The sequence below is a fragment of the Marmota marmota genome, unplaced genomic scaffold (genome assembly GCF_001458135.2).
Source record: "Marmota marmota marmota unplaced genomic scaffold, marMar, whole genome shotgun sequence".
Lineage (NCBI taxonomy): Eukaryota > Metazoa > Chordata > Mammalia > Rodentia > Sciuridae > Marmota > Marmota marmota.
Genome location: NW_025999894.1, coordinates 1,459,587 through 1,485,251, shown reverse-complemented (window position 1 = coordinate 1,485,251; position 25,665 = coordinate 1,459,587). Strand labels below are relative to the sequence as shown.

Below are 25,665 nucleotides of genomic sequence, written 5' to 3'. Positions count from 1 at the left end.
GATTAAAAAAAAAAAAAAAAAAAACCCACAACTTTTTAAAAACTCTATTTTATTAGTTTACTTTTTTTTCTTTTAATGTGGTGCTGAGGGTCGAACCCCGTGCCTCACACGTGCTAGGCAAGTGCTCTACCTGAGCCACAGCCCTTAGGTTTTACTTTTTAGAGTGGTCTTAGGTTCATGGAAGAAGGTACAGAGACTTCCCAAACTCATCTACCCTCACGCATGCACAGCATTCCCCACTCTCAACCCCACGAAAGGCACAGCCCTGTGGGTCAGCTGTCACTGTGACATGATCTCTGAGAAAGTCAGCTTAACAGGAGGAAAGATTTATTTGGGCTCCTGGTTTCAGAGGCTTCCGTCCATGTTGCTTGGACCCAATGCTGTGGGCCTCTGGTGAGGCAGAGCATCACAGCAGGGGACACAGGATGGGGCCAAGCTGTCCTGTCATGGCAGCCAGGAAGCAAAGCAAAGAAAAGAAGGAAAAGGGGCCAAGGTCTCAATATTCCCTTCCAGAAACATTGTGCCCACACCTGTAATCCTAGAGGCTCTGGAGGCTGAGGCAGGAGGATCACTAGTTCAAAGCCAGCCTCAGCAATTTAGCGAGACCCTATCTCTACATAAAATACAAAAAAAAAAAAAAAAGGCTTTCTTTCTTTCAAAAAGAAAGAAAGAAAGATTGTGTCCGGTGACCTAGCTTCCTCTCAGGAGGCCCCACCTCCCAACAGTGCTATCAGCTAGGGACCAAGTGTTCAATGCAGGAGCCTTTGGGGGCCACTTAAAATCCAAACCATAACAAACACCCAGAGTAAACCCCAATGTTGACTATGGACGCTGGGGAATAAGGAGGTGCCCAGCGTGGTGTGTCAGCTCTAACACATGCACCTCACACATGGGGCACCTCTGAGCACAGGGAACACTGGGACAGGAGTCCTCCTTTAGGTCTGTTAGCTGCCACTTTGGAAATACAAGGGCTTCTCACTGTTGCTCTAAATCATTTTAGTTCCTAAAAAAAAAAAAAAAGACTGGGGATAAAAGCAGCTCAGCCCGGCCGAATACATAAAGTCAACCCAAGTATAAAACGGCATCTTCATTTCTAAACCAGAATCAGGAACAAATGTCAGAAGCAGAATCTAAAACTACCTGTGGCTGAAGAATTAATTGCCTGTAGGGCTAACTGGGGAGGCCTTCTCTCCTAGGCCCGAGGTGCAGCCAGGAGGACCTCCATCTTCAGAACCAGGAGTTCAGTGATCCTGAAGACAGGGGCAGGTGGGGTTGTGTGTGTGGGGGTGGAGGGATGCCAAAGAGGATGGTGCTGAGAGAAGGCAGAGGGATAGACAGCTACCGCCCCTCCACCCCCACACTCCACAAGCCGCATGGCTCCCAGGCTCAGGATCAAACCCAAAGCTCAAAAACAGAGATCTCCAAGCCAGACCTGCCCCTTGCTGAAACCGCACTCAGATGAGCAGACCTCAGGGCAGGCCCCAAGTCAGGGTGGACGGGCGGTCGCAGCTGACATGACCTCGAGATAGCGGGCTTGACCTAGGGCGCTCTAAAAGTATCATACACTTTTGTCCCCAATCCATGATAAAATTACAAGACCGGATCGGAAGAACAGGGTTAGTTTTAAAATCTTTAGCCATCTGAACAATTTTTTAATATGTAATTCACATGCCATAAAATCCACATACTTAAAGTGTCCAATTTGATGATTTCAGCATATCCACCGTGTCAAAATGTGGCCGATGTTGATAAAGGTTCAGTGTTGCTCTACGAGAGCCATTTGGAGTACTCCAAGAACATCAGCTAGGTCAAGGTGGTGTGTGGTGGGTGCTATTCAAAGATCCTAGATCCTTTCTGATTTCTTGTCTATTTGTTCTACCTGTTATTAGTAAGAGAGAGATTAAAACTTCTGGCAATAATTGAGAATTTGTCTATTTCACCCTGCAGTTCTTTTAGTCTTTTATGTTAGGAAAAAAAAAAAGCTGCTTCTTTTTATCTCACCTTGAAAAGTCATTTTTGAGACCTAAGTCACATGCCATAAAATACAGCCATGTTAGTGTGCATTTCAAGGGTTTTTAGCAGGTCTGCGATGTTATGGGACCATCACCAACATCTTTTCACCCCAAAACAAAACCCCATATCTGTCATGTGGACACTGGGGCTGTGGCTTGGATATGGTCTGTTCCCAGGAAAGCTCATGGTGAGGTACACTTCCTCAGTACGGTGGTGTTGGAGGTGGGCCCCCCTCCTGATGGTGGGTTTGGCCTGTGGGGTGCAGAGGTCTCGTGAACCCCGTGATGCGTCTCCCAGGGCCAGTGAGTTCTTGACCTCACGGGGCTGGAATGGATACCTCGTGAGTAGACTGTTAAAATTGAGGCCACCCCTCATGCTTTGCTTCTTTTATAAGTACCTGTTTTCCCCCCATGAATTGAAGCCACATGAGGCCCTCACCAGATATCAAGCAGATGCTGGTGCCCTGAACTTGGACTCCCTGGCCTTCAGAAATAGGAAGGCCAAAATAAACCTCTTTTCTTTATAAAGCACCCAGTCTCAGGCTTTTTGTTATATCAGCAAAAAAAAAAAAAGCAAATGGACAAGAGAGCTGGTGTGGACTAAAAAAACACACCATGAGCTCCCACGTGAGGCTATCGGGGTGGAGGGTGGGGCAGCCTCACCAGGCGAAGCTTCTGGAATGCAAGCAATGTGGTTGTCACAGCACGGCAAGACAAAGTGCTGAGCCTTTCAGTGTAAGTCTTACCAGAGGCCCACGTGCTGGGAGCAGCTGGACAATGTGGTTTAAAATGTCATTTAATTTATGTCTTTCACTGTGTGTGGTGCTGGGGATGGAACCCAGGGCCTCTTGATGCTCATCAAACATGCTCCCACGGAGTACACCCCAGGCCCAATCATTATCTCCCTAAGTTCAAAAAGTGGCCTAAATCTCTATTTTGAGGTTAAATGAAGAGATCTAATTATGTGGAGTATTTAACTTATTTGTTTAGTTGTGGTGCTGGGGCTCGAACCCAGGGCCTTGCATGTGCAAGGCAAGAACTCCACCAAACGTTTGTTCTTAAAACCAGAGTAGATTCCGGCAGACACATCATCTGGGAACCGACCTTCCAATGACAAGAACACGCTCTGCTTCACACCCCAGCACCTCTCTTAATTTGGCGTGTGATTACTTGCCTTGTTGAGCTAGAAAAAGTCAGTATCAAATGTCATGGCTATGCACAAGGCGCTTGCCGTGGAGGGGAGGAAAATCATGCTACTTCAGTTCCAGTTCAGTGGAGCTCAAGAAGGTGGGTGACACGGGGGACAGAGCTCAAGAAGGTGGGTGACACGGTGGGGTGGGGTGGGGGGCAGAGCTCTGGCTCTGCACCCAGCTCGCTGCCTTCCTGCTGCTGACCTTGGCCACGGGCCTCAGCTTCCTCATCTCAACAGGGATGAGAACAGCCCCTGCTCTGCGGGGTACTCTGAAGGTGACACTGGTGGTTACAGGGAAGGCGGGTGCGGACTGCCATCTCAGCACCCTCTGCTGTTATCTGCTGATGGCCTGAATGTAGCCTCTCTGTGACTCCCAGGGAACTCACGGCAGTTAGTTTTCCCCCTTGTGATGATAACTCCAGAGGAAATCGATCGTGGAGAAATATTCACACATACGATGCTAAAGGCGATCCTGTTGCAGTGGACAAGGCCACCGTCCGTGACTGGTGGGAGGTCTGAGCCCAGACCAGGGCTGCCAAGAAGGTGCTACATACATCCGTCCTGAGCACACATATCCTGAACCAGCCTGTAGCCCCTTTAATGCCAGCCCCAGGCATGGTACAGAGGAATCAGTCACTCACATCTCCTTCAGCCACAGCCAGCCACAAGGAGAAGGGTCCATCTAGGGACACGGGGGACAAGTAGGTGGTAGAAGCTATTTTCATCTCAGATGGTTGGAGCCTGGGTAAGTTAAAGCACTTAGCCTGGCCCCAACCCGCCTTGTCCCTCTAGCCAGTCCCTCTAGCTGCTGGGCTGACAAAATTCACCTAGAGTTCCTCAAACATGCTGCGCATTTTTCTACCTTCTTATCTTCGTCCATCATCCCATTTCCTCTTAACCAACTGACCCTGTGTGGTCCAGCCTGCGCCCACCCAGGTGGGAAGTGGGAGGGCTCTGCCTGCTGCTGGTGCAGTGGGAACAGAACTGCTGCGAAAGACACACCAGAGCCCTGCCCCTCCTTGTTGATGTGCTCACACTACTTCTTGTAATTTACTCTTAAGAGCACAATAATAGGGCTGGGTATATAGCTCAGTGGGTAGAGTGCTTGCCTCACATGCATAAGGCCCTGGGTTCAATCCCCAGCACCCCCCCCCCCAAAAAAAAAGTACAATAATACAAAGCTTATTTACAAGGCATCTTTAGACATGAACAATCGTGTTTCTGAAGAACAGCGTTTGATGGCATTGAAAAAGCTAAAATTACAATACTAAGCAGAAAAGGAATGTAAAGTTAGAACAGATTTAGGTTTTATTAAAATATACAATTATATTTATAGGCATAAAAGTAAAACTTGAAAGAAATATTAAAATGATAACAGCGTCCCCATCTCTAGGTGGCGGGAGATAGGGACACTGTTAGATGTGGGTTTTGGGAGCTTTTTCTCTTGTGTATTTGGGACAGGACATACATCTGCCATCACTGTGCCCCTTTTTCTGGCACCGACCCCCTGCTTTTCTCTGGGACGCTGCCCCTCTGCCATCAGAGACAACCTAATAGGACAATCAGGATGCTCCCAAGACCTTCCAACTCCACTGGCTCCCCTCTTGGTTTTTGCTCCCCAGTGTCCACAGGTGCTCCAGCGTCTGGAAGCACCTGTCCTGGGCGGCCTGTCTGCAGGTTTGGGCCCCTGCTGCCTGAGGTCTGCTTTCTGAGGCTCCCCTTTGATGCTCTGAGATAAACCAACACCCTTCTCATCACCTCCTTTTGTTCAGAGGAAGGCTGTGATGCCGCTTGAGACTCAGGGGTCTGAATCGACACCTGTTCCTCTCCAAGGAGGACTCGTCTCTGCAGGAGAAGGCGGCTCAGGGCACAGCTGGGGAGATGGACAGATGTGGAACAGGCCCCGCTGGCTGTGTGATTGTTAGGCCCAGTAAATGGGCTGCCTCACCTTCCTCTCTGAGCCTCCATCTCTTCAAATCAGAAAGGTTTTCCTGTTTCACGGGGAGCCGCTCTGAGCCTTAGGAGTGATGATGAAAGGAGGGTGCCTGGCCAATTAAAGGCCCGGAGGAAATGGCGTCTGATAGCTCTCCACTGGACAAATGGGTCTGTTCATCCAACAAAAAAAGGCCAAGTGCCCAGGGCGCCTGGCCCTGCACTGAGGGCTGGGATCAACAGTCAGCTGGACGGTCACTGCCACTACCCTTGTGGATCTCAGGCTGGTGGGAGACGACAAATAACAACCTAGAGACAAGGACTAAAGCCAATCCAAATGGTGCTAAGAGTCCTGTAGGAAACAAGGGCTGAGAAACCCAACAAGGTGGAGAAAGAACGTGTCTTAGATATGGTGGGGAATGTGGGGGGACCCGGAGCAGAGGACGCCTGGTGGGGGCCAACACTCCAGCCGAGGGTCGCTTCCAGGAAAGGAGGGTGGGGAGCGCGGTGGATGGAGGACGCGGGCAGGCTGGAAGGCCAGGCCCAGGAGTGTGTGTACGTATTTTTCAAAGGCAAACCATTAAGATGGAGTTGATTTGGTCCATCTTATGAAAGTCCTCATCCGCTCTGAGTAGAACTGACATATGCCAGAAGGTTAGGTGACATTAAGAGTGACATTAGGAGTCCTGGGCAGAAATTCTAAGGTGGCAACAATGGAAAGGGAGCAACAGACGGATGTCGGCTTCTTTTTGAGGAACAGAATTCACAGGACACAGAACACAGCACGGGGTGAGAGGAGGAAGGTATCAGATGGACCCCACTTCCAGCCCTCCAAGGCAGGCAGACAGACTGACCCCCAAATGAGTTATAAATCCACAGGGATGGCTGAATGAAAGCCATTTAGCAATCTTTCTCCTATAAACTCAGTATGTCCTCTACAGTCTTTCACATCTGTGGATTCAGCCAACCACAGATCAGAAATATTCAGGAAAACAACTGTCGGCACTGAACAGCACTGGGTTTCCCTGTCACTCCCAACGACACAGCCTCACAGTATTCACGACTGCATCAGATACTGAGTAAGTGAAAGATGGTTCACGGTACAGGGGTGTGCACGGGTTATGTGCAAATACAAAGCCACTCCACACAAGGGACCTGGACTCGTGCAGACTTTCATGGTGGGGACTCCTAGAGCCAGACCCCCCAAGGCTACCAAGGGATGACGGCGCTGGCAACAACCCTGACCACCCAGTGCTACCACAGTGGAAGCATCAGCCCTACTTCTCAAGCTTAGGGGTGGGTCAGAGCCACCTGGCAGGCTGGGAACACCGACCACAATGCTACTCAGAAGGTCTGGTGTGGGGCTGAAAAATGTCAATTTCTATGAAGTCGCAGGTGCAAGGACCTTTCTTGGGGGTTTCTGCTCTATTAGAAAGAGTGGCCCCAGCCTTCACCCCTCATCCATGCCCACCAATTGTGGGACACCTCTCTCCTGGGCTTAACTAAACTTGTGCCCCCAAAATGTTCAAAGAGGGGTCAGGGTAAAGAATGCTTTACCCTCAAGTGGAATATTGAGAGGATGTGGGCACCGAACGGTCATATCATGCTGGAGTAACTACTCAGTAAGCCTGAGCCCCCTTCCCACTGAGGAATACAAGGTGCTTAATATTGGCTGATTGTGCCAAGGCAGTTTCTGATATGGAGCGGGAGACTATAGAGATGCTCAGAACTTGTGCCTGAGGGTCCGAGGGCCCTAGACAGGGGGAGGTGTGGGCTGGAAATCCAGCCTCCTTGTGGGGAGATACCACACAGACACCAGGGCAGAGTCAGACCCTGCATCTCCCCATGCACCCCCATCCTGGCACCAGCACCCTCCTCCCGGGCAACAGAGCTTTCCTCGGGGCTCAGCACCTGCAGCTTCCCAATTTCCAGAAAAATCTCCATTTCATTTAATTATCTCTTCAATTAAGGATAAAAGAGTGAGTGCATAGCAAAACAAACTTGAGCCATTTCCCCTCTGTCAGATTCTTCTTATACAAAGGTCCCGAGCCTGCAACCCTCCCCAGATAATGGTTCTCCCCCGCATCACCTCCTTCATAGGCCTCACAAATGATGCTGCCCATTGGCTGGACACCTTCCCGCCCACTCCACGTGGAGGTGAGGCCCCACCCAGAGCACGGTACGGAATCTCAGGCTGGTGCTGGAGAAGGCTGGGGGAGCAGGAGTCACTGGCACAGAAGCAGGGAGCACAGACTGGGGACCCGGCACCACAAGAGTCTGCCACCCTTCCTAGGGGACGTGCCCATCTGGCAGTCCTGCCCGACACCCAGGCAAAGGGCCCATCCAGAATGAGACGCACGCCTTACCTTCTCATAAGGACAGTACTTGAACATCTTGATGGGGCTTGTGCAGATGAAGACATCGGTGCTGTCAAGAAGAGAAAGGACAGTGAGCCCGTGGCCCTGTACCTGGACCCTCTGACCTCTGACTGGACCCTCTGACCTCTGACTCCTCTACTGTCAGCTCCGAGTCCTGCATCCGCATGGATCCACACGGATCCACACAAGAGACATCAGCTTGTGTTTCTGGCCCCACCTGATAGCTCCGGGAAGCCACCAGTGACCCTACTTTGGCCACTTGTCCCCACAAGCTCGGGGACAGGCTTCTGACTCCCGGCAATTTTTGCTGGACAGGACTCAAAAGCTTAGCCACCCCAATCAGGCGCTACGTCTGAAATCTGCATAAGGAGAAACAGAGAGGCATGTGGCCACAGGGACAGCAGGAAAAGGCCAGAGAGAGCTGGGAGTGAGGCTCAGGGGCAGTGCGCGCGCTTTGCATCCTCGGGATTCAGGACCCATCCCCAGCACACGTGTGCACACACACACGCTCAAAGATGCAGAACCCACAGTTGCTTGAGGGAGAACTGGGGCCTCGTGCAATGCAAAAGAATAAGCAATGTCCCGGGAAGAACTCCAAGAGCACCTGCAAGTTCTCTGGTCCTGTTACGTGGGTGGGGAACCCAGCTCTACCTGCACTGAGCTGTCAACATGTCAAGACAGATGGGGGCTCTACACAAGGAACACCCTTCCCATGGTCACTGTTCTGAGCTGAATTCACAGGGGCTGACACTGACCCGGAAGGGCCTTCCAGGTACCTCCTCCTCCCTACACCCCAAGGGGCCCACCTGGGCCATCTGATCCCAAACATCCTCATAGAGTTGACATTCGTCGCTGGCACCTGCACCTGCACCTGCAGGCTCATCAGACTGAGCTGTGGGGACTTTTCTCAACTCTTTTCTCTTTGGCAAATTAGTCCCCTGGGCGTCCCGTGTAAACCTGCCACTTTCCTCTCATTACCTGCAATCTCCTTGATTCTTGGCACTCCCTCTGCCAACCTGGCTGTCCCCTCACACCTGCTAGGATACCGAACACTCAGTCTCTGCCCTTTGGCTCTCACCTCCGGCCTCTGTGGGAGCTGTCCTGCCTCCCCTGCAGGCCTGAGTGAGGGCTGGCTTCTCCTTAACTCCACAGGGGGAGGTGAGGAGAGTGTCTTCCCTCTTCCCCATCACTCCTTCCAAACCCCTGACTCCTGCAGCCTGTGTCAAATGGCCTCACGCCCTGGTGGTCCTGCCTACCCCGTCACCTGCCACTTGCCAGATACTGTCCTCCCCGTTCCTCCCGAGCCCCTCTCCCCCTACTCTGTCATCATCCTCAGTGACCCTGCACACGCCCACGCGCATGCACACACACAAACACACACACGTGCAAATCCAGCAGCTTGCCTTTCGGTGGTGCCCAACCCTTCTCACCACCAGCTACCTCCCCCACCCAACCTCTCTCCTGCCCATCACTGCCTACAGCGCAGACTCGCTTCAGCCAACACCTCGGTCTCACACTTGGCCTTTCTGGTCACCACTCTCTCTCGATGTTTCTGGAAAATATACACTAACAGCCCGAGCCCGGCTCTTCAGACTCGACAAGACAGACCACCCGCTGTGGCCCACCATTTCTGCATGATCCCTCACTGTCAGCTCGGTGTCCTCTCCTCTTCCCTGCTTGCACTCTGAGGCCCATCTCTACGATCTCTCTGCTTGTGTTTCTCTTGCTCCACTGAGATCTGTTTTGCCAAACTCTGAAAGAATCCAGCTGTCCAACTTCTAACACCAGCATCCAAGCAACTGAAGGTTGCTGGAGGAAAAAAAAAAACACTGTTGAAACAGCTCCACTGAGCACTCCAGCTGATGGCAGTCTTCCTCTGGAGCCATCATGGGGCAAAGCTCCCAGCATGGCTAGACTCACTTTTCCCTGTTCCTAACCTCCTCACCGACCGAGGACGCCCGCTTCACTTCTCACCCACCCTCCCTCCTCTCACCAGCCCCCTCAACCCTGAACTCTAGCCTCATCTTCACAAAGACTTTGTCCCTGTAACATCCCCCCTTTCTCTCCTCCTCTTCAGTTTCTCCTTCTCAATCAAACATATTCTGGAACCTCCTCCTTAACCTCCTTGACTTACCACAAGGTTACATCCTGACAGGCCCATGACAAGTTGAAAACCTCAGTAGAGAATGCATTTGATACACCCACGCTACCACACCCTACTCTTAATACGCCCGCTGCACTATGGTTTCTACTGAATGGATGGATCTTGCTTTTGCGCCACTGTCAAGTCAAAACTCCTAACTGAACCATCTGTGAAACCTAAACCTTGGCCCGCATCCTCCCTCCAGTTACCGCATCCGCTCCCTTGGCGCGTAACAGACCCAGCGCCCTGCTTTGCTGCAGCCTCAAACGTCCTCACCTCCTGCCCCTGCTGCGACCCACTCCAGCCTTAGGTCAATCCCTCCACTCCATAGAAAGTGGTCGCTGTCATCAAGCACCCTTGAGTCCCCCGTGCATGGCACATTGCACACCCTTCGCCTCCCTCACCAGCATTCTACCCCACCTCTGCCAGCTCTCCGGGGTGCTCCTGCCACACTGGCTCCCCCTGGGGCCTCCCTTGGGGCTCTCCACCAGCTCCCAGTATCCTCCAGGCCTGCAGCTTTAATGCCACCTGTATGCTGGCACCTCCCAGGCTCTCCCCGCACCAGCTTCCAGTCCTTCTGGACTATTAAACAGCCCCCCACCTGGACACCATGCATCTCAAAATTGGCAGTTCCAAAGTAAACGTGGGATTTCCCCCCACCTCCCAAATCTGTCCCTTCCCTGGTATTCCTCTAGCTAACAGCACTAAAATAAATGGCACTGTATTGGTATACACATATGCTAAAGAAAAACCCTGAAAATCACCACTTTTTCCTACCTTTCTTGCACCCCCAGTATTATAACCATCGCCAAGTCCTCTGGGCTTACCCACATGGGTTTCAGCCCAACAGCTTCTCTCCATGGCTGTCAAGCACCCAGGCCAAAGCACCCTCTCCCCAGTGAGCTGCTGTAAACACTGGCTAGTCCCTCAATTTCCAATTCTGACCTTTCCAGATCATTCTCCACCTCACATCCAGAATGACTTTTTTTTTTCTTTTTCTTTTTTTGAGATGGATTTTCGCTATACTGCCCCGGCTGACCTTGACCGGGGTTCAAGTGATCCTCCCTCCTTGGACGCCTGGAACTACCAGCACACCTCTCGCCACACCTGACTTGACTATTTTTAGACAGTTTTATTGAGGTATAATTGACATGCAGTAAACTGCACGTATTAAAAGGGCACAATTTGATAAGTTGTGGCACACGTACACACCCACGAAACACAGGACACCACTATCAGGGTAATAAACACACCCTGCACCCTGAGCATTTTTCCCTTTGTCATCTCTCCCACCTGCCCCGCCCACCCCTGGGCCCATGCAACCCCCAACAGCCTACAGCTGCAGATCATATGGGATTTTTCTAGAATTTTATGGAAGTGGAAACATTGAGGATCATTCTTTTTTAAAAATCTGGCTTCTTTCATCCAGTACAATTGTTCTGATATTTATCCATGCTGTTAAAAATGTGTCCAAAGATTGTAAGTTTTTCAAAATTAAACAAACTGATTTTTTAAAGCTTTATTAAGAATATAATTCCTATATCATAACACTTACCCACTTTAAGAAAATAGCTAAATGAATTTTAGTGTATTTACAGAGTTTCACAACCATCACCACAGTCTAATTTCTAGGATATTCTGATCACTGCACAAATAAACCTTACGTCAAATTAAACAGTCACCTCCCATTCCCTCCTCCCGGCCCCCTGCTTTGTCTCTAAGGATTTGCCAACCTGGGACATTTCATATAAGTGGAATCACACAATGAATGTTCTTCCTTCTCTTAGCATGTTTTAAGGTTGCTCCGTGTTACAGCATGAATTAGAACTTCATTCATTTTTATAACTGAATAATATTCCATTTATGGATATACCATGTTTAGTTAGTCTATTCACCCACTGATGGGCACATGGATTGCTTCTTTTAGATATTACAAAGAGCACTACTGTGAACATTTGTGTACAGTTCTGCACGAACAGTTTCACTGCTCTTGGGTATTTACCCAGGAGTGGAATCACAGGCTCATATGGTAATCCTGCACTTAATGTGTTAAGAGACGGTTTGCCAAACTGTTTTTGCACAGTAGCTGCGCATTTTACATTTCCACCCACAAAATATGAGGGTTCCGAGTTTTCCACGTCCTCTCCCACAACTGGTACCATCGTCTCTCCTTAGTGGGTATGAAGTGACACCTCACTGTGGGTCTCAGGTTGTTTGGTTTCTGTTTCTGCAGTGCTGGGGACTGAGTCCAAGGCTCTGTGCATGCTAGGCAATGCTCTATCACTGAGCTACACCCTCAGACGTCACTGTGGCTCTAACTTGCGTTCTCCTGATAATGAGTGTCACTAAGCACGATTCTGTGTACTTACTGGCTCTCTGGAAATCTTCTCTGGAGAAATGTCTATCCACTTTTGTTGCCCCAGACCCACAATTTTAAAACCTGTGCCAGGTCACAGCACTCTTTGCTCAGTCTCCTTCCCACCCCACCAGAAGCAGCCCCTTCCCCATTTACTCTCCAGCACATGGCCTTGTTGATTTCCTTCACACAGCTCATGGCAATCTGAAATTGCACTTGCCGTGGTTCACGCTGCCGTCTCGCCACTGTGATGTGAACTCCCTGAGGCCTGAGACCTTAGGGGTCTTATCCACTAACACATCCCCAGTGCTGGTGCCATGACACACAGTGAGGCAGATACCAAGTCATTAAAAATGTGTCTGTCTAGGGAATAAACTGCCTCTTATTCCAGGCTCCACGGTGGAGTAACAGGTGTCATGCTCAAATTGAGGGTTTAGACATTTACGTCTCCAAATGAGTGGTGTGTCCTTTAGAAGTCCTCGATGAGGTCAAATACTTGTTTTGACAAATACCAATCCTCCTGGATTGTGATGAGGTTATGTCCCAATATACCCGTTATAAACAGTTGAAAATGCCCTGGATCCACCTAGTCTTCTGAAGATCCTAGCTCAGCGACACAGTCCACTGAGGTACGCTCGTCGATCCCCCCTGTGATTAGGCTGACAGAGCTGTGGCTCACTGCTGCTGCCCAGCATCAAGAGAAAGGACTAGGGGGCTGGGGTACAACTCAGTGGTCGGGTGCTTGCCTAACCTATGTGAGGCACTGGCTTTTATCCTCAGCACCACATAAAAAAAATAAATAAGCAAAAAAAAAAGGTATCATGTCCATCTACAACTAAAAAAAAAATTTTTTTAAAACAAGAGAAGATTGGACCACATATCACCAGCCACGAAAAGATCCACATTCAAAAATTCATGTCATTTCCATTGACTGTGAATCTCTGTTTTTACCCCTGTAAAGTCTAAAATCCTAAGTCAAACTATCATAAGTTGAATCACCTGTACTGCTAAAAACATACTTGGAGGGTGTATCATACAATAAAAATATGGAAAATATATATAGAAAACTCAAACAAAACCACCAAAACATTAAAAAGTGCTTGTTTCAAAAACGGTGAGATTATAAATGACTTTTTATTATATATTTTAATTTTCCAAGTTAACAGTTAGCTATATTTTTTTTCTGTGAAAACCTTTCAGCCTTCCTTTAAGAATAATCTCAGAAGCCAGTTACAATCACCTCCAAAGATAGACATTGCTTTGACATCCTAAGTTTTGCTTTTATTTAATATATTTTGAAATGCATAGTAGTCTTAGCACTAGGGAGATTTAGATATGACTCATATGTACCAGCACTGACTCAAAATAATTTTTGGCTATTTTTGCATGTCAAATGCTCCTTTTAATGACAATACTGATTGAGGACTATTTTTTTTTTTTTTTGCTACCAGGGATTGAACCCCAGGGGCACTTAACTACTGAGCTATATTCTCAACACTTCATTTTTTATTTTGAAACAGGGTCTCACTAAGTTGCTTAGGGCCTAAGTTGCTGAGACTGGGTTTGAACTTGCTACCTTCCTGACTCAGCCTCCTGAGCTGCTGAGATTACAGGCATGCACCACCATGTCCAATGAGGGTCTTTCAAATGAGAAAAAAAAGACACAGTAGAGCATGTATTCTGTGCTAGATGTTAAGGAAGAACATCTACTCAAAAGGAAACTTGTATCATGAGATACTTATTAAAATTCAAAAACACGTGGCTTTGATCCAACTAGTCCACAACTGCATACATACACCAGACTCACTGCAGCTCTGAAACATATGAATGAATGAGAAACAGCCACATGGTAACCCTTACACGAACTATGTTACATCCATCCTGTAGAATACTAGGTGATAGTCAGAGAATCAAGGTCACCGATGCAGTGGCACACACCTGTAGTCCCAGCTACTCAGAAGACTGAGCCCAGGAGTTTGAGGCCAGCCTGGGCAACATAGCGAGACCCCTGTCTCTATTAAAGAGAAAAAGGGAAAAGCAACTTTAAAAGAATAAGGTAGTGCTACAGTACTGACATTAAAATATTTCTGAGATATTGTTAAGTAAAAAGGAGAGAGCTTACAGAACAACACAAAGATCTTATCCACTTTTTTTATTTTTAAATAGGGCCTCACTATGTTGTTGAGTCTGGGCCACAACCCTCAACTCCAGCAATCCTCCTGCCTCAGTCTCCCGATTAGCTGGGACTGCAGGCATACACCACCATCCTCAACTCCACATATTTATTTTGTGTTACCGGTGCTAGGGACTGAACCCAGGACCTCACTCATGTTAAGCATGTTTTCTTCCACTGGGCCCCTCGAGGCATCCATGTTTTTCCAAAAAACCTAAGAACTTTGTGAATACATACACTAGAGTTATTCATTCAGCAAACATTTGGGGTACATGCTAAGTACCAGATATCATTCTGTGGACTGAGAATAGAGCCAGAACCAAGACAATCCCTGACCTCAGGGAGATGTCACCCGAAAGAGAAAAGGACAAACACAGATATAACCGTTTCAGATTGGAGTGCGTGCCCAGAGTAATGGAGATTTTAGTGCAACGTGAAGCCAGCCGAGTTTTCAGCTGGGAATTAACATCACCAGAATTTAGTTTAAAAAACAGCTCATTCTGGCTGCTGGTGGGTCATTTAAATTCATACATCTATATGTAAACTTGTATATACGTTGTGCATGTTAAAAGGCTTGGGAGTGTGCACTCCAAATTCTTGCTGGTGTGTAATGGTAGATGCCTATAATCCCAGCAACTGTGGAGGCTGAGGCAAGAGGATTGCAAGTTGGAGGCTAACCTGGGCAACAGAAAGGCTGGAACCAGCTCAGCAGTAAGGCACTTGCCTAGCGTGTGCAAGATGCTGGGTTTTCCATCCAGTACTCCCCCACAACACAAAACACAATCTTCACAAGGGCAAAAGGAGTAGAACCCAGAGGGCTGTATAGAGGGAGGGAGAGCAAAAGGGCACTTCCCGTACATCCACACTGTCTGAGTTCTTTTTTTGTAAAAGACTAGATCCATGTTTTGGGATAGGAGTGTAACTCAGTGGTATAGACTGGTCTGTAGGAGGTCCCGGGTTCTATCCTCAGAACCACAAAACAAGACCTATATGTTCCTGAGTAATTAACAGTCAACATGCCAAGGAAGCTGTTTGGGGGGAGCCTCTCAGATGGGAAATCAGGTCTCTTCCATAGCCACTGAGTCACCATGGGACTCTTCCACCAAATTCCCCCAGATAGAGGTAAAGGACCACTGGGTATGGTCTAGTTTTGCATTTCCCAGTTTCTGTGAAAGTGAAAATAGGTAAGCAGTGATAAAAAGTCTTCAAAGCTAGATTACAGGTGGTAAAAGTTGCCTTCTCTCCTATAAGAAATTAACTGCCCCTCCTTCACCTGGCAGGTCCCTTCTCATTCTTCAAGATGGCGGCTCCAAGGTCACAGCCTCTCCTGGTGAGTGCTAGCCCTGGCCTGCCTATACTCCTACACTCCCTTCACATGCCCACTACTAGGCTCTTAGATCTACCTCCTAATAACTTGTTAACTAGTGTCACTAGTTCAAGCACCTGGTTCGAGGGCAAGCCCATGTCAAGTGTTTGATAATCATCCACAACATTAACAGTTAAACCTTGGCCTCTGTGGCTGGGCCTCCCATATCTCTTGTTCTGCAGTATGCCTGCTCCAGCACCTGTCATGCAGTACCCACTCAGCTTCTGACCAGACCCTTGTGCTCTGTCCATACTCTGGCCACTGAGTCACCATGGGACTCTTCCACCAAATTCCCCCAGATGGAGGTAAAGGACCACTGGGTATGGTCTAGTTTTGCATTTCCCAGTTTCTGTGAAAGTGAAAATAGGTAAGCAGTGATAAAAAGTCTTCGAAGCTAGATTACAGGTGGTAAAAGTTGCCTTATCTCCTGTCCCAATGAGGTGTTGCCATGCGCTTGGGCAGTTAAACACTCTGGAAAGTTCTATGGTGAAGCATGAAGCAGCCTACTTAATCCACTGTTCCCCATCCTGTGTCGCTGAAGAATGCTTTTCTTGTGGCAATACCTACTAAATCTCCCAGAATAACAAAAGCAACAACTTAACTTTTCTGAGTACCTACTGTGTGCCACATACTACACTGAGCACTTCTCGTTATCTTCACTTTACAGAGGAAGAAACAGACCCAGGAAATTTCAATAACTTGCCCAATGCCTGAGAGATGTTCTCTAGAACCCAGGACCTGGGCAGTCCTGCTGCTGTTCCTTGCTCTAAAACACTGTGCGACACAGTGTCCCAGAACACGGTTGTGTGCATGTATCCAGGACACACAGACCCAGGCAGTGAGGAGAGACTTGAGAGCTAACTGCTAATACAGTCATCCCTTAGCATCTGGGGGGGATTGTTTCCAGACCCCTGCCTACCATAGGAACCAAAATCCAGGAATGTTCAAGTTCCTCATACAAAATGGCGTAGTACTTGCATGTAACTTGTGCACACCTCTGAATACTTTCAATAATCTCTAGATTGCCTCTGACACCTAAAACAATGCAAATGCTACAGATATAGTTGCTATTGTTTAGAAAATAATGACACATAGAAAAAAATGTGTACATGTTCATCACAGATGCAACCGTCATAGGTATTATAATCTGGATCTTAAATGTCCTCTAAAGACTTAGTCCCCAATGCCTGGCACTATGAAAGTGAAAGAAAGTAAGCTCATCGTGGGCATGCCCTTAAAGGGAATATTGGAACCCCAAACCCATCTGGTCTCTCTCTTTGCTTCCTGGCCACCATGAGGTGAACATGTCTCCGCTGCTACATGCTCCTACCATCATGTACCGAATCAGCACAGGCCCAAAGCAACAAGGCCAGGTGACCATGGACTGAAGCCTCTGAAACTGTGAACCAAAATAAACCTCTTTCCTTATTAAGCTGATTATCTCAAGTAATTTGTTAAAGTAATGCAAAGCTGACTAACACAATAGGCCTAGTACATGTTTAGCAACAATGAACCCATAGATATGGAGGGTCAACTGGGCACACATTCTCTGCCTTTCCAAACTCTTGCCACACACCACTAAAAACCAATCATAGTATAAAACACAATCAAATATACTACTCTGCAGGACCTGGACTCAAGTCCAAAGATAAATTACCGAACAAATAAGATCTACAATGCAACTGAAACTCTAAGCATTTTGTGGTTCTCTGATGCCTGCGTATCCCAGTAGAATTTTTTTTTAATATTTATTTTTTAGTTGGAGTTGGACACAACACTTCCATTTTACCTATTTTTATGTGGTGCTGAGGATTGAACCCTTGCACATGCTAGGCGAGCGCTCTACCACTGAGCCACCACCCCAGCCCCCACAGTAGAATTTTTTAAATTGGCAATTTCTGGAGGTACTTACTTGGCACAATGAAGGCTAAATCATACCTCATGTTCGATTTGTCATACAGGTTGCTGAAACAAGCAAACTTCAAGCAATAAAAATTATCTGTATCTAGGAGTAAATCTACATACTACAGTCAATTGATTTTCTTTTCCTTTATTCTGGGGTGTGTGTGTGTGTGTGTGTGTGTGTGTGTGTATGTGTTTCTGGGAAATGGACTCAGGGCTTTGCACATGGGAGGCAAGTGCTCTACCATGGAGCTATAACTCAAGCTCAGATTTTAAACAAGAGTGCCAAGAAAACTCAATATCTTGGGCCAGGGTTGTGGCTCAGAGTGGTAGAGAGCTTGCTTAGCATGCATGAGGCACTGGGTTCAGTTCCCAGTACCATATAAAAAATAAACAAACAAACAAATAAAATAAAGGTATTGTGTCCATCTACAACTAAAAAAAAAACTCAATATCTTTTCCTTAAAACATTGAAAGAAGTAAAACAATAGTCTTTTCAACAAATGATTCTGGGACAACTGGATATCCACATTATAAAGAATGAAGTTGGATCCCTGCCTTACACCATACACAAAACCTAAAATGGATTACAGGCCTGTTTCGGTTATAGCAGAAACTAAAATTCTTAAAGAAAACACAGCAGCAAATCCGTGTAACTCTGGATTAGGCAATGGCTGCTTAGATAAGACCCCAATACACAAGTGACAAGAAAACAAATCAATAAATAGGACCACTTTGAAATGAAAAACTTTCTGTTTTAAAGGACACAGTTAAGAAAGTGAAACAACAGTCCCCAGAATGAGAGGACGTGCCTGTAAGTCATATATCTGATAAGGGACTTGTATCTAAAATATATAGAGAACCTTATAAGTGAAACAATTAAAAAGAGAGCAATTAAGCTAGGCGTGGTAGCACACAGCTACTTGGGAGGCTGACCAGGAAGATTGTAAGTTTGAGACCAGCCTGGGTAATGTGTCTCAAAAAAATTTTTTTTAATTAAAAAAAAAATGTTTTAAAGGCCTGGGGATATAGCTCAAAGGTAAGTGCTTGCATAGCACATGCAAGGACCTGGGTTCAATCCCCAGGACCACACTCACACACAAAAGACTCATTACTCAGTTGGAAAAAAAAAAAAGAACAAAGGATATGAATAAATATTTCTTCAAATAAAATATTAAAATGGCCAATAAGTTCATGAAAATATATTCAACATTATTAGCCTTCATGGAATCGCAAATTAAAACCACAATATCAATTCACACCCACTGGGTGTTGACTAAAATAAAAAAAGACAATAACATGTATTTACAAAGATGTGGACAAACTGGAACCTTTCCGCATTGCTAGTGGGAATGCAAAATGCACAGCTACGTGGAACAGTTTGGTAGATCCTCAAGACTATTAATCACAGAATTACCTTATGACCCAATAATTCTGCTCTTACGTATATCCCCAAGAGAACTGAAAACAGGTATTCAAGCAAATACTTACGTGAATATTCACAGTATCACTACTCCACACAGCCAAAAGGTGGAAACAGCCCAAATATCCATGAGCTGATGGATAAAGTGTGATCTATCCATAGAATGGAATATTACTGAGCCATAAAAGTCAGTAAGTAGTAACATATGATACAACGTGGATGTATCTTGAAAAAATTATTCCAAGTAAAAGAAGTCATACGCCAAAGACCACACATTGTATGATGCTACTTAAATGAAATGTACAGAACAGATGAATCTACAAAGACACAAAGTGAATTAGTGGTTGCCCGGGGCTACAGGAGGAAGATGGGAATGGGTAATGACTGGTGATTGGGTATGGGGTTTCTCTTTGGGGATGATGAAAAAGTTTGATATTGATAGCAGCAGTGGCTATACAACTTTGTGTAGGTACTAAAACCCACTGAACTGTACTTTTTAAATTGAATTGTTTATGGGATGTGAATTCTATGTCCATGAGGTTGTGTTTTTAAAAGTTCTCAGGGAAGCCCATCATTACGTAGTTGCTGACAGGTTTTGGTGGACTGTGTTGATGGTTCTGAGGCTTTAGCCCACAAAACCTCTCATTTTTTACTTATTCAAATTTCTCCTTCTTCCTGAACCACCCTTTCTTTCCAAGTGAGGTCGTCTTCAACCTTCTCCCTATAGCACGCAGCTGTCTTTCCTGTGTGATTCTCTGCTCAACGCCTGCTCTCACTGGGCTACAAGCCCCAGAAGGCCAGGGCCAGGCTTTGCTGTTGCTGAATTCCCTGGTGCCGGCAGCATGCACCCAGAACAGTTTCTACCAGATTCTGTGACAAGGTGAGGAGGTACAGACCCACGCTGTAGAGGTCCCACCGGGTGGGAAGATAAACTTACTTTTGTAGGCTGGCCATCTGCTTCACAGCTTGCACGGCCCCTGGCAGAGGCTCAAGTTCAAAGAAGAAATTCTTAGACTCCCAGATGCTGATGGCCTTCTCCTGAAAAGTCAAGAGAAGCAGATTACCTCCAGGCTCCTCGGCACCTTGCTGCCCTCGCCTGGGAAGGGTTGCGGACAAGAAGGGGGATTTCCACCTTCCCCTCGCCCCTAAACACCCCCAAGGACATATTTCCTGGGGGAAGCACAGGGAGTGTGTGTGTGTGTGCACGTGCATGTGCTCTGGCCCCCTTCCAGGAAGAATGTGACTTCTGTTAAGATCCAGCAGGGACCAGCTAAGGGGTCAGGGCCATAGATCCACGTTAGCTCTGTGGGGAGGCACATGGGGCTCTCTGGGGCTTAAGGTCAACCTTCCCGAACCACAGACTTGATTCGAATGAATGAATGAAGTACTGTGGAGGCTGGAGAGAGGACTAGGTCTTGTCATGGCAGAACTGTCCATAGACTTGAGGGCTGGATAAACTCAGAGACCCTGGAAGTGCACAGCTGAGCCAGGTGGGACAAGGGGAAGGGAGGCAGTGTGAAAAGTCAGGAGAGTGCCAGGCTCCTCCTGCCAACCAAAACAGTTCTGCTTTTATGTTCTTTATGTGTTGAGGTGCCAATAATAGCTTTAAAAAAAAAAACATATTCTGCCGCTTTTAAAGTTTGAAAGCAAAAATTCAGACCTTCATTTTATTTTATTTTTTAAAATATTTATTTTTTAGTTGTAGCTGAATACAGTACCTTATTTATTTTTATGTGGTGCTGAGAATCGAACCCAGGGCCTCGCGTGTGCTACGCGAGCACTCTACCACTGAGCCACAACTCCAGCCCCAGACCTTCATTTTATATGAGAAAACCAAGGGTCAGAATGGGGAAGATATCTACCCGATGTCACACAGCAAGACAGTGACCTCACTGGGAGTAAAATATCCATCTCTTCACTCCCAGGTCAGTAACTTTCCACCTTTTGCTATTAGGCCTAAACCCAATTTTCAAAAGGCAGCATCTTTTCTGGGGCCAGGCAAGGGGAAAGTGATAAATCTCAGTCTCTTGAGAATCAAGAACCTAAATCCAGGTGTGCAGTTCAGAAGTGCCTCTCCTGTAAGAGATCATATAAGCAATATTCTTGTGAATTACACAGGGCTAAGTAAATGTGCGCTTATTGCTGAAATATGTCTTCTTGTCTGATACTCACAATCCCCAAGAACCAAGGATCGCTATCCCCAATTTACAGATAAGGGAGATTTTGTTCAAGGACCCTTATGGGTGACTCTGTCAGGACTTGAACTCATGTGGAGACAGTCTGGATGAAGTCCAAAAGCCCTGGCCCTTGCCATGTGACCTGGGTTCACCACCTCCACTAAATGAGCCTCTCTCCTATCCTTAGAATAAAGACAGAAGCTCGCCCCTTTCTTACAGGGTTCTTATGAGGATGTGACAAATACATTAACCTCAGCACCCAAGTCTCACGTTGAAATGACAGTTTCTCAGTACCCCTTCCCTGACACTAACTTTCTGGGAACCACTAGTCAACCCTCTCTGGCTCAGTGCATCTGTCCTAACAGTCTAAGATTCTAAGTCTGTTAAAAATGAGCTTTTCTTTCCGTCTCTGCCCTGCTTACCTAACTGAATACTGTGAAGATCAAATGGAACACAGATAATGCAATCAGCCCTCCATATCCACAGGTTCTGCATGCAACAGACTCAACCAACCACAGATGGAAAACATTTGGAAAAAAACACACTGCGTCAATACTAAATATGCCTAGACATTTTTCCTTGTCATTATTCCCCTAAACAGTGCAGGATAGCAACTATTTACATTGTATCAGGCATTATAAGTTATCTAAGTGTGACTTAAAGTATATGGAAAGTGGGTAGGTTACATGTAAGTACTACACCATTTTATGTAAGACCCTTGAGCGTTTGTGGATTTTGATATCCAAGGGAGATCCTGGAACAGTCCATTTGGATACTAAGGGACTTTATTCTGCAAAGCAGAAGTGCCTTATCCAAACACAGGTTCCTCCTGGAGCACCTCCTATTTCCCCCATGAGCTGCTCCTTCTCCCTGTACTTGGAAAACAGGAATTTGTCTCCTTAGACCTTGAGCCTGGATCTCTGTGAAAAGGGCAGGAAAAACCACTGTGCTTTTCAGAGTTGGGGATGGACTTAGTTCAGCCATCATAAACTCTTGGGAGGAAATAAGGTGTCCTGAATTCCAATACTCGGTCACCTATCTACAAATGAACACCAAACATCACTGAAATGACATGGGTATGTTCTTTGATTTTCAGTTTTTAATGAGGTCTCAGTACCAGGAGAGATCAGCGTACCAGGCTCTGTGGAATTCACCTTCGGAAGTCCTGGTTTTGAGGTAGGATACAAAAGAGATTAAAAGATAGGCTGAAAGGAAACAGAAGAGAAGGAAAAAGAGACTCCAACTTTAAATATAAAACCCCCATGATCACAGGACTTGACACCTTTATTCCCCAGACCTGTCGTGCTTACCGGCCTGTCATCCCCAAATTCTTGAGAAATCGATAAATCTGAAAGTTATCATAAATTCACTCGTCTATGAAAATTGCCTTGTTTTAATGCTTATGAGCACTATTAGCTTACACAATGTACTTTTCAATTAGATAAAGAAAAAAAGGAGATGTATTTTAAGAAACCTACAATATAGGCACCTTCCAAATGTTATCTAGAAAGAAGAGATAATGACAACCTGAATACTTCAGGAGATCACACCATCTTAAACATCTTGTAATCACCAGACAGATGCCATTCCCACATACCTTCCCAGGTCCACCCCACAGAGTTTCCTTTGAAAGAAAAGCCCATGAGCCAAGCGCAGGGGTAGATGCCTGTAATCTTGGACTCAAGAGGCTGAGAGTTAGAGGACTGGCTTGGGCAACTTAGGAGGGCCTGCCTCAACAAAAAACAAAAAACAAATAATAAAAATAAAAGGACTAGGTTGTAGCTCAGGGATAAAGTTCTACTGGGTTCGTTCCCTACCACTAAAAAAGAAAAGAAAAAAACCTGTGACCCAAAAATGTGCTTCTCACTCAAAACGGACCATGGTCTGCTCTGAGAATGCACATCTTCATCTTTCACTTTCTAATACAGCTCTTCCTCTTTGCTACAACCTGATGCATCCTTAAATTCTTTTCTGCAAAATGTCAAGAACTTAGAAGGTCTGAGCAGAGATCTCCTTGCCTGTGGAGAGACCACTTCCCACCCTCTTATGGTGACACTGTGAATAAAGAGAAATGGTACTTGAGAACTTCCTCTGACACCTGAACCTCAGGAAGACCCTTCCCCTTCACAGTGTTTCACCATGGTAAGGCGCTGGGTCTATCCTGAGGAGGTGTGCTGTTCCACCTTTGTGGTCCTTCCCTGTACAGGATGCCCACACTTGGCAGGTGGGAATGCTTCTACTACTCCCTGAAACTGGAGGGCCCAGCAGGAGCGAAGTGCAGCTCTGGACTTCAAGTTAGTGCTTGTTTTCCCCCAAATTATTGTGGGACAAAACAAATTGTTGTATTATGCTTTGTTGGAGTCAAAAGAAATGTCAATTGTTAGGGCAGGACAGGCGACAGGACTTTGGAAGGGAAAAGCTAAAATGTGCCTAGCAGGCAGACAGACTGGAGTTTGAATCCTGCCAGGGCCTCTTAACCATCAGATGACTTGGCCAAGTTTCCTCATCAGCAAAACGGAGATAACAATGCCTACCTTCGAAGAGATAAGGCAGTGAACTTGGGCTCTTTATCCTCACCATCAAACCCTCTGCAGTGACCCCAAGTGGCTAATCAAGGGATGCTATAAAATTCCCAGCCTCTTTTAGTTTGTGTATGGCAAAATCCTCTGTTCCTTTCACAAAACAGTTTAAATCTACAAATTATGCTCTCTGCAAAGGTCCCTGTATGGATATTTCTATCTATCCATGAAGGACTCAGGGGGCAGAGCACAGTTTGGGGGCGCTCAGGTATTCAGCAGGACAGGTATTTGGCACTGAATTTTGGGACAGGCTAGGGGGTGGATTCCACCTCACCTTAACCATGGGTCTCCCTGGTTATTGAACCTCTGAGCCTCCAATATCACACAAGCTATGCTTTCGTGGAGTAGGGCAAAAGAGAAGGGTAAAGACACCTGTTAAAGTCATAGGTAAAATTTTAATTAACAAACGACCTGAAGCCAAATATACCGAAAATTGAAAAATTGGCTGCAGATAGAGTGTTTAGGTATATCATCGTTAGAAACCCCAGTGACAGGCAAAGATAAATGGTGCAGGACAGCTCAAGCGCTGCCCTCTCATCCTCCCCTGAACCCTGTTTTACAAGAGGACCACCCCAAGGCTACGGCGGTGACCCGTGCAAGGTCACTCGGGCTGCTGGACTCCAAAGGGAGCTCTCCGCCCAGGGCCGGGAAGGCAGCCTCGATTTCCCTGCCCGCGGTGAGCAAGAAGGACTACCCGAGAGACACCCAGAGGGGACCGAGGCAAGGGATGCTCACGCTCAATCCCGGCCGCAGGAGGCCGTATTGCTTCGACACCCAGAAGCCGCGCCGGTCCTCCAGCGCGATGAAGGGCAGGTCGGGGAAGCGCGCGCGGAACTTCTTGAGGAAACCGCCCTCGAAGTCGGCCAGCACGCCGTCCATGTCCACCAGCACCCGCAGGGCGCGGCCGCCTTCCCGGCCCGCCGGCCCGCCGGATGCCCGGCGCCGCTCCGCAGGGCCCGGCGCGCCGCGGGGCCGCAGCGCACACCAGCCGCCCAGCCGGATCATGGCCCCTCGTGGCCGCCCGCCGTGGGCGCAGGTGCCCGAGCCGCACCGCGCCGCCTGTGCGGGCCGGTAAACATACCCGCCGCGCAGGAGAAGCCCCGCCTCCCCCGGCGCGCTGCGGGGCACAGGGTACCTGGGGCGCGGGGCACCAGGCGCCAGCGCGCAGACTCCAGCCTCGAAGCGAGACCGAGGTGCGCGCCCCAACAGGCAACGAGGCCCCGCCCCTTTAAAGGGCCGCCCGCCCTGTGGAGGCGGAGCCTGAGGGGCGTGGCTTCGGGGACAGCTCTGGGTGCTGGATGTCCACATGCCTGGATTCTCCACTCGCATCCTTTCTCAGCAGCGGCCTGAGCTCGCTCTTCCCACTGCAGCAGCAGAGGATGAAGGAGCTGTGCATGCAAATGGAAGAGACCTGTGTCCTTAGACATGAACCCCGAGCGCTTGCTGTGTGAGACTGAACCAGGCAGACAAGGTTCCAGCCATCCTGGAACTTAGGTTGTAGAAGGGAAGATAGACAATGGGGTGAAAGAACCAAAACGGGTTGTTGCGCACCTCGAAAGCCTCTCTGCTTATTTGGTGAATGTCTGGGGAAAGACTGATATGAGAACACGGAGTCAACAACCTTTGTATTTTCAAGTAAACATATAAATAAATAGTATGCATCACGTTATAAATTGCATTTTTTTTCTTTACAAAACCAAATAACTTTGAAAACAGCACAGTAATGGGGTGATGTAGAAGGGTGAGATTGGCAGAGTGGTCAGGGAAGACTTTCACCGGGTGATGCTGTGTGAGTTTAGAAAGTTCGGTGGTTCATTTTGAGAATATGGTATTTAGCCTTAATTGGGTTGTAAGATACCATTGTAGCCAATTTTAGCCCAATTGTAGCCCAGTTTTAAAACTATCCAATCACTAACCCCACCTTCTCCAATCAGGGCAAGAGGGAGCATTGAATTAGAGATAAAAACAGCTGAACTGCCTGCCCAAGTGCGCTTGCTAGGTAAGTTCTTTAGCAGAAGTTAAGTTTGTCTTG

At 47.3% G+C, this 25,665-nt stretch overlaps 1 protein-coding gene across 1 annotated transcript in view; it reads right to left on the bottom strand.

The window, feature by feature from the left end:
• The window catches only part of Nt5m (5',3'-nucleotidase, mitochondrial), a 31,364-nt gene extending 6,522 nt beyond the window's left edge, over positions 1–24,842 (bottom strand). The window contains exons 1-3 of the mRNA XM_015503461.2: positions 24,369–24,842; positions 19,815–19,915; positions 7,503–7,563 (exon numbers count right to left, since the gene is read on the bottom strand). Of these exons, the coding sequence (XP_015358947.1) occupies positions 7,503–7,563; positions 19,815–19,915; positions 24,369–24,638 (432 nt within the window). The 5' untranslated portion in view covers positions 24,639–24,842. The remainder of the gene's footprint in view (positions 1–7,502; positions 7,564–19,814; positions 19,916–24,368) is intronic.
• Between the last annotated feature and the right edge of the window lie 823 nt (positions 24,843–25,665).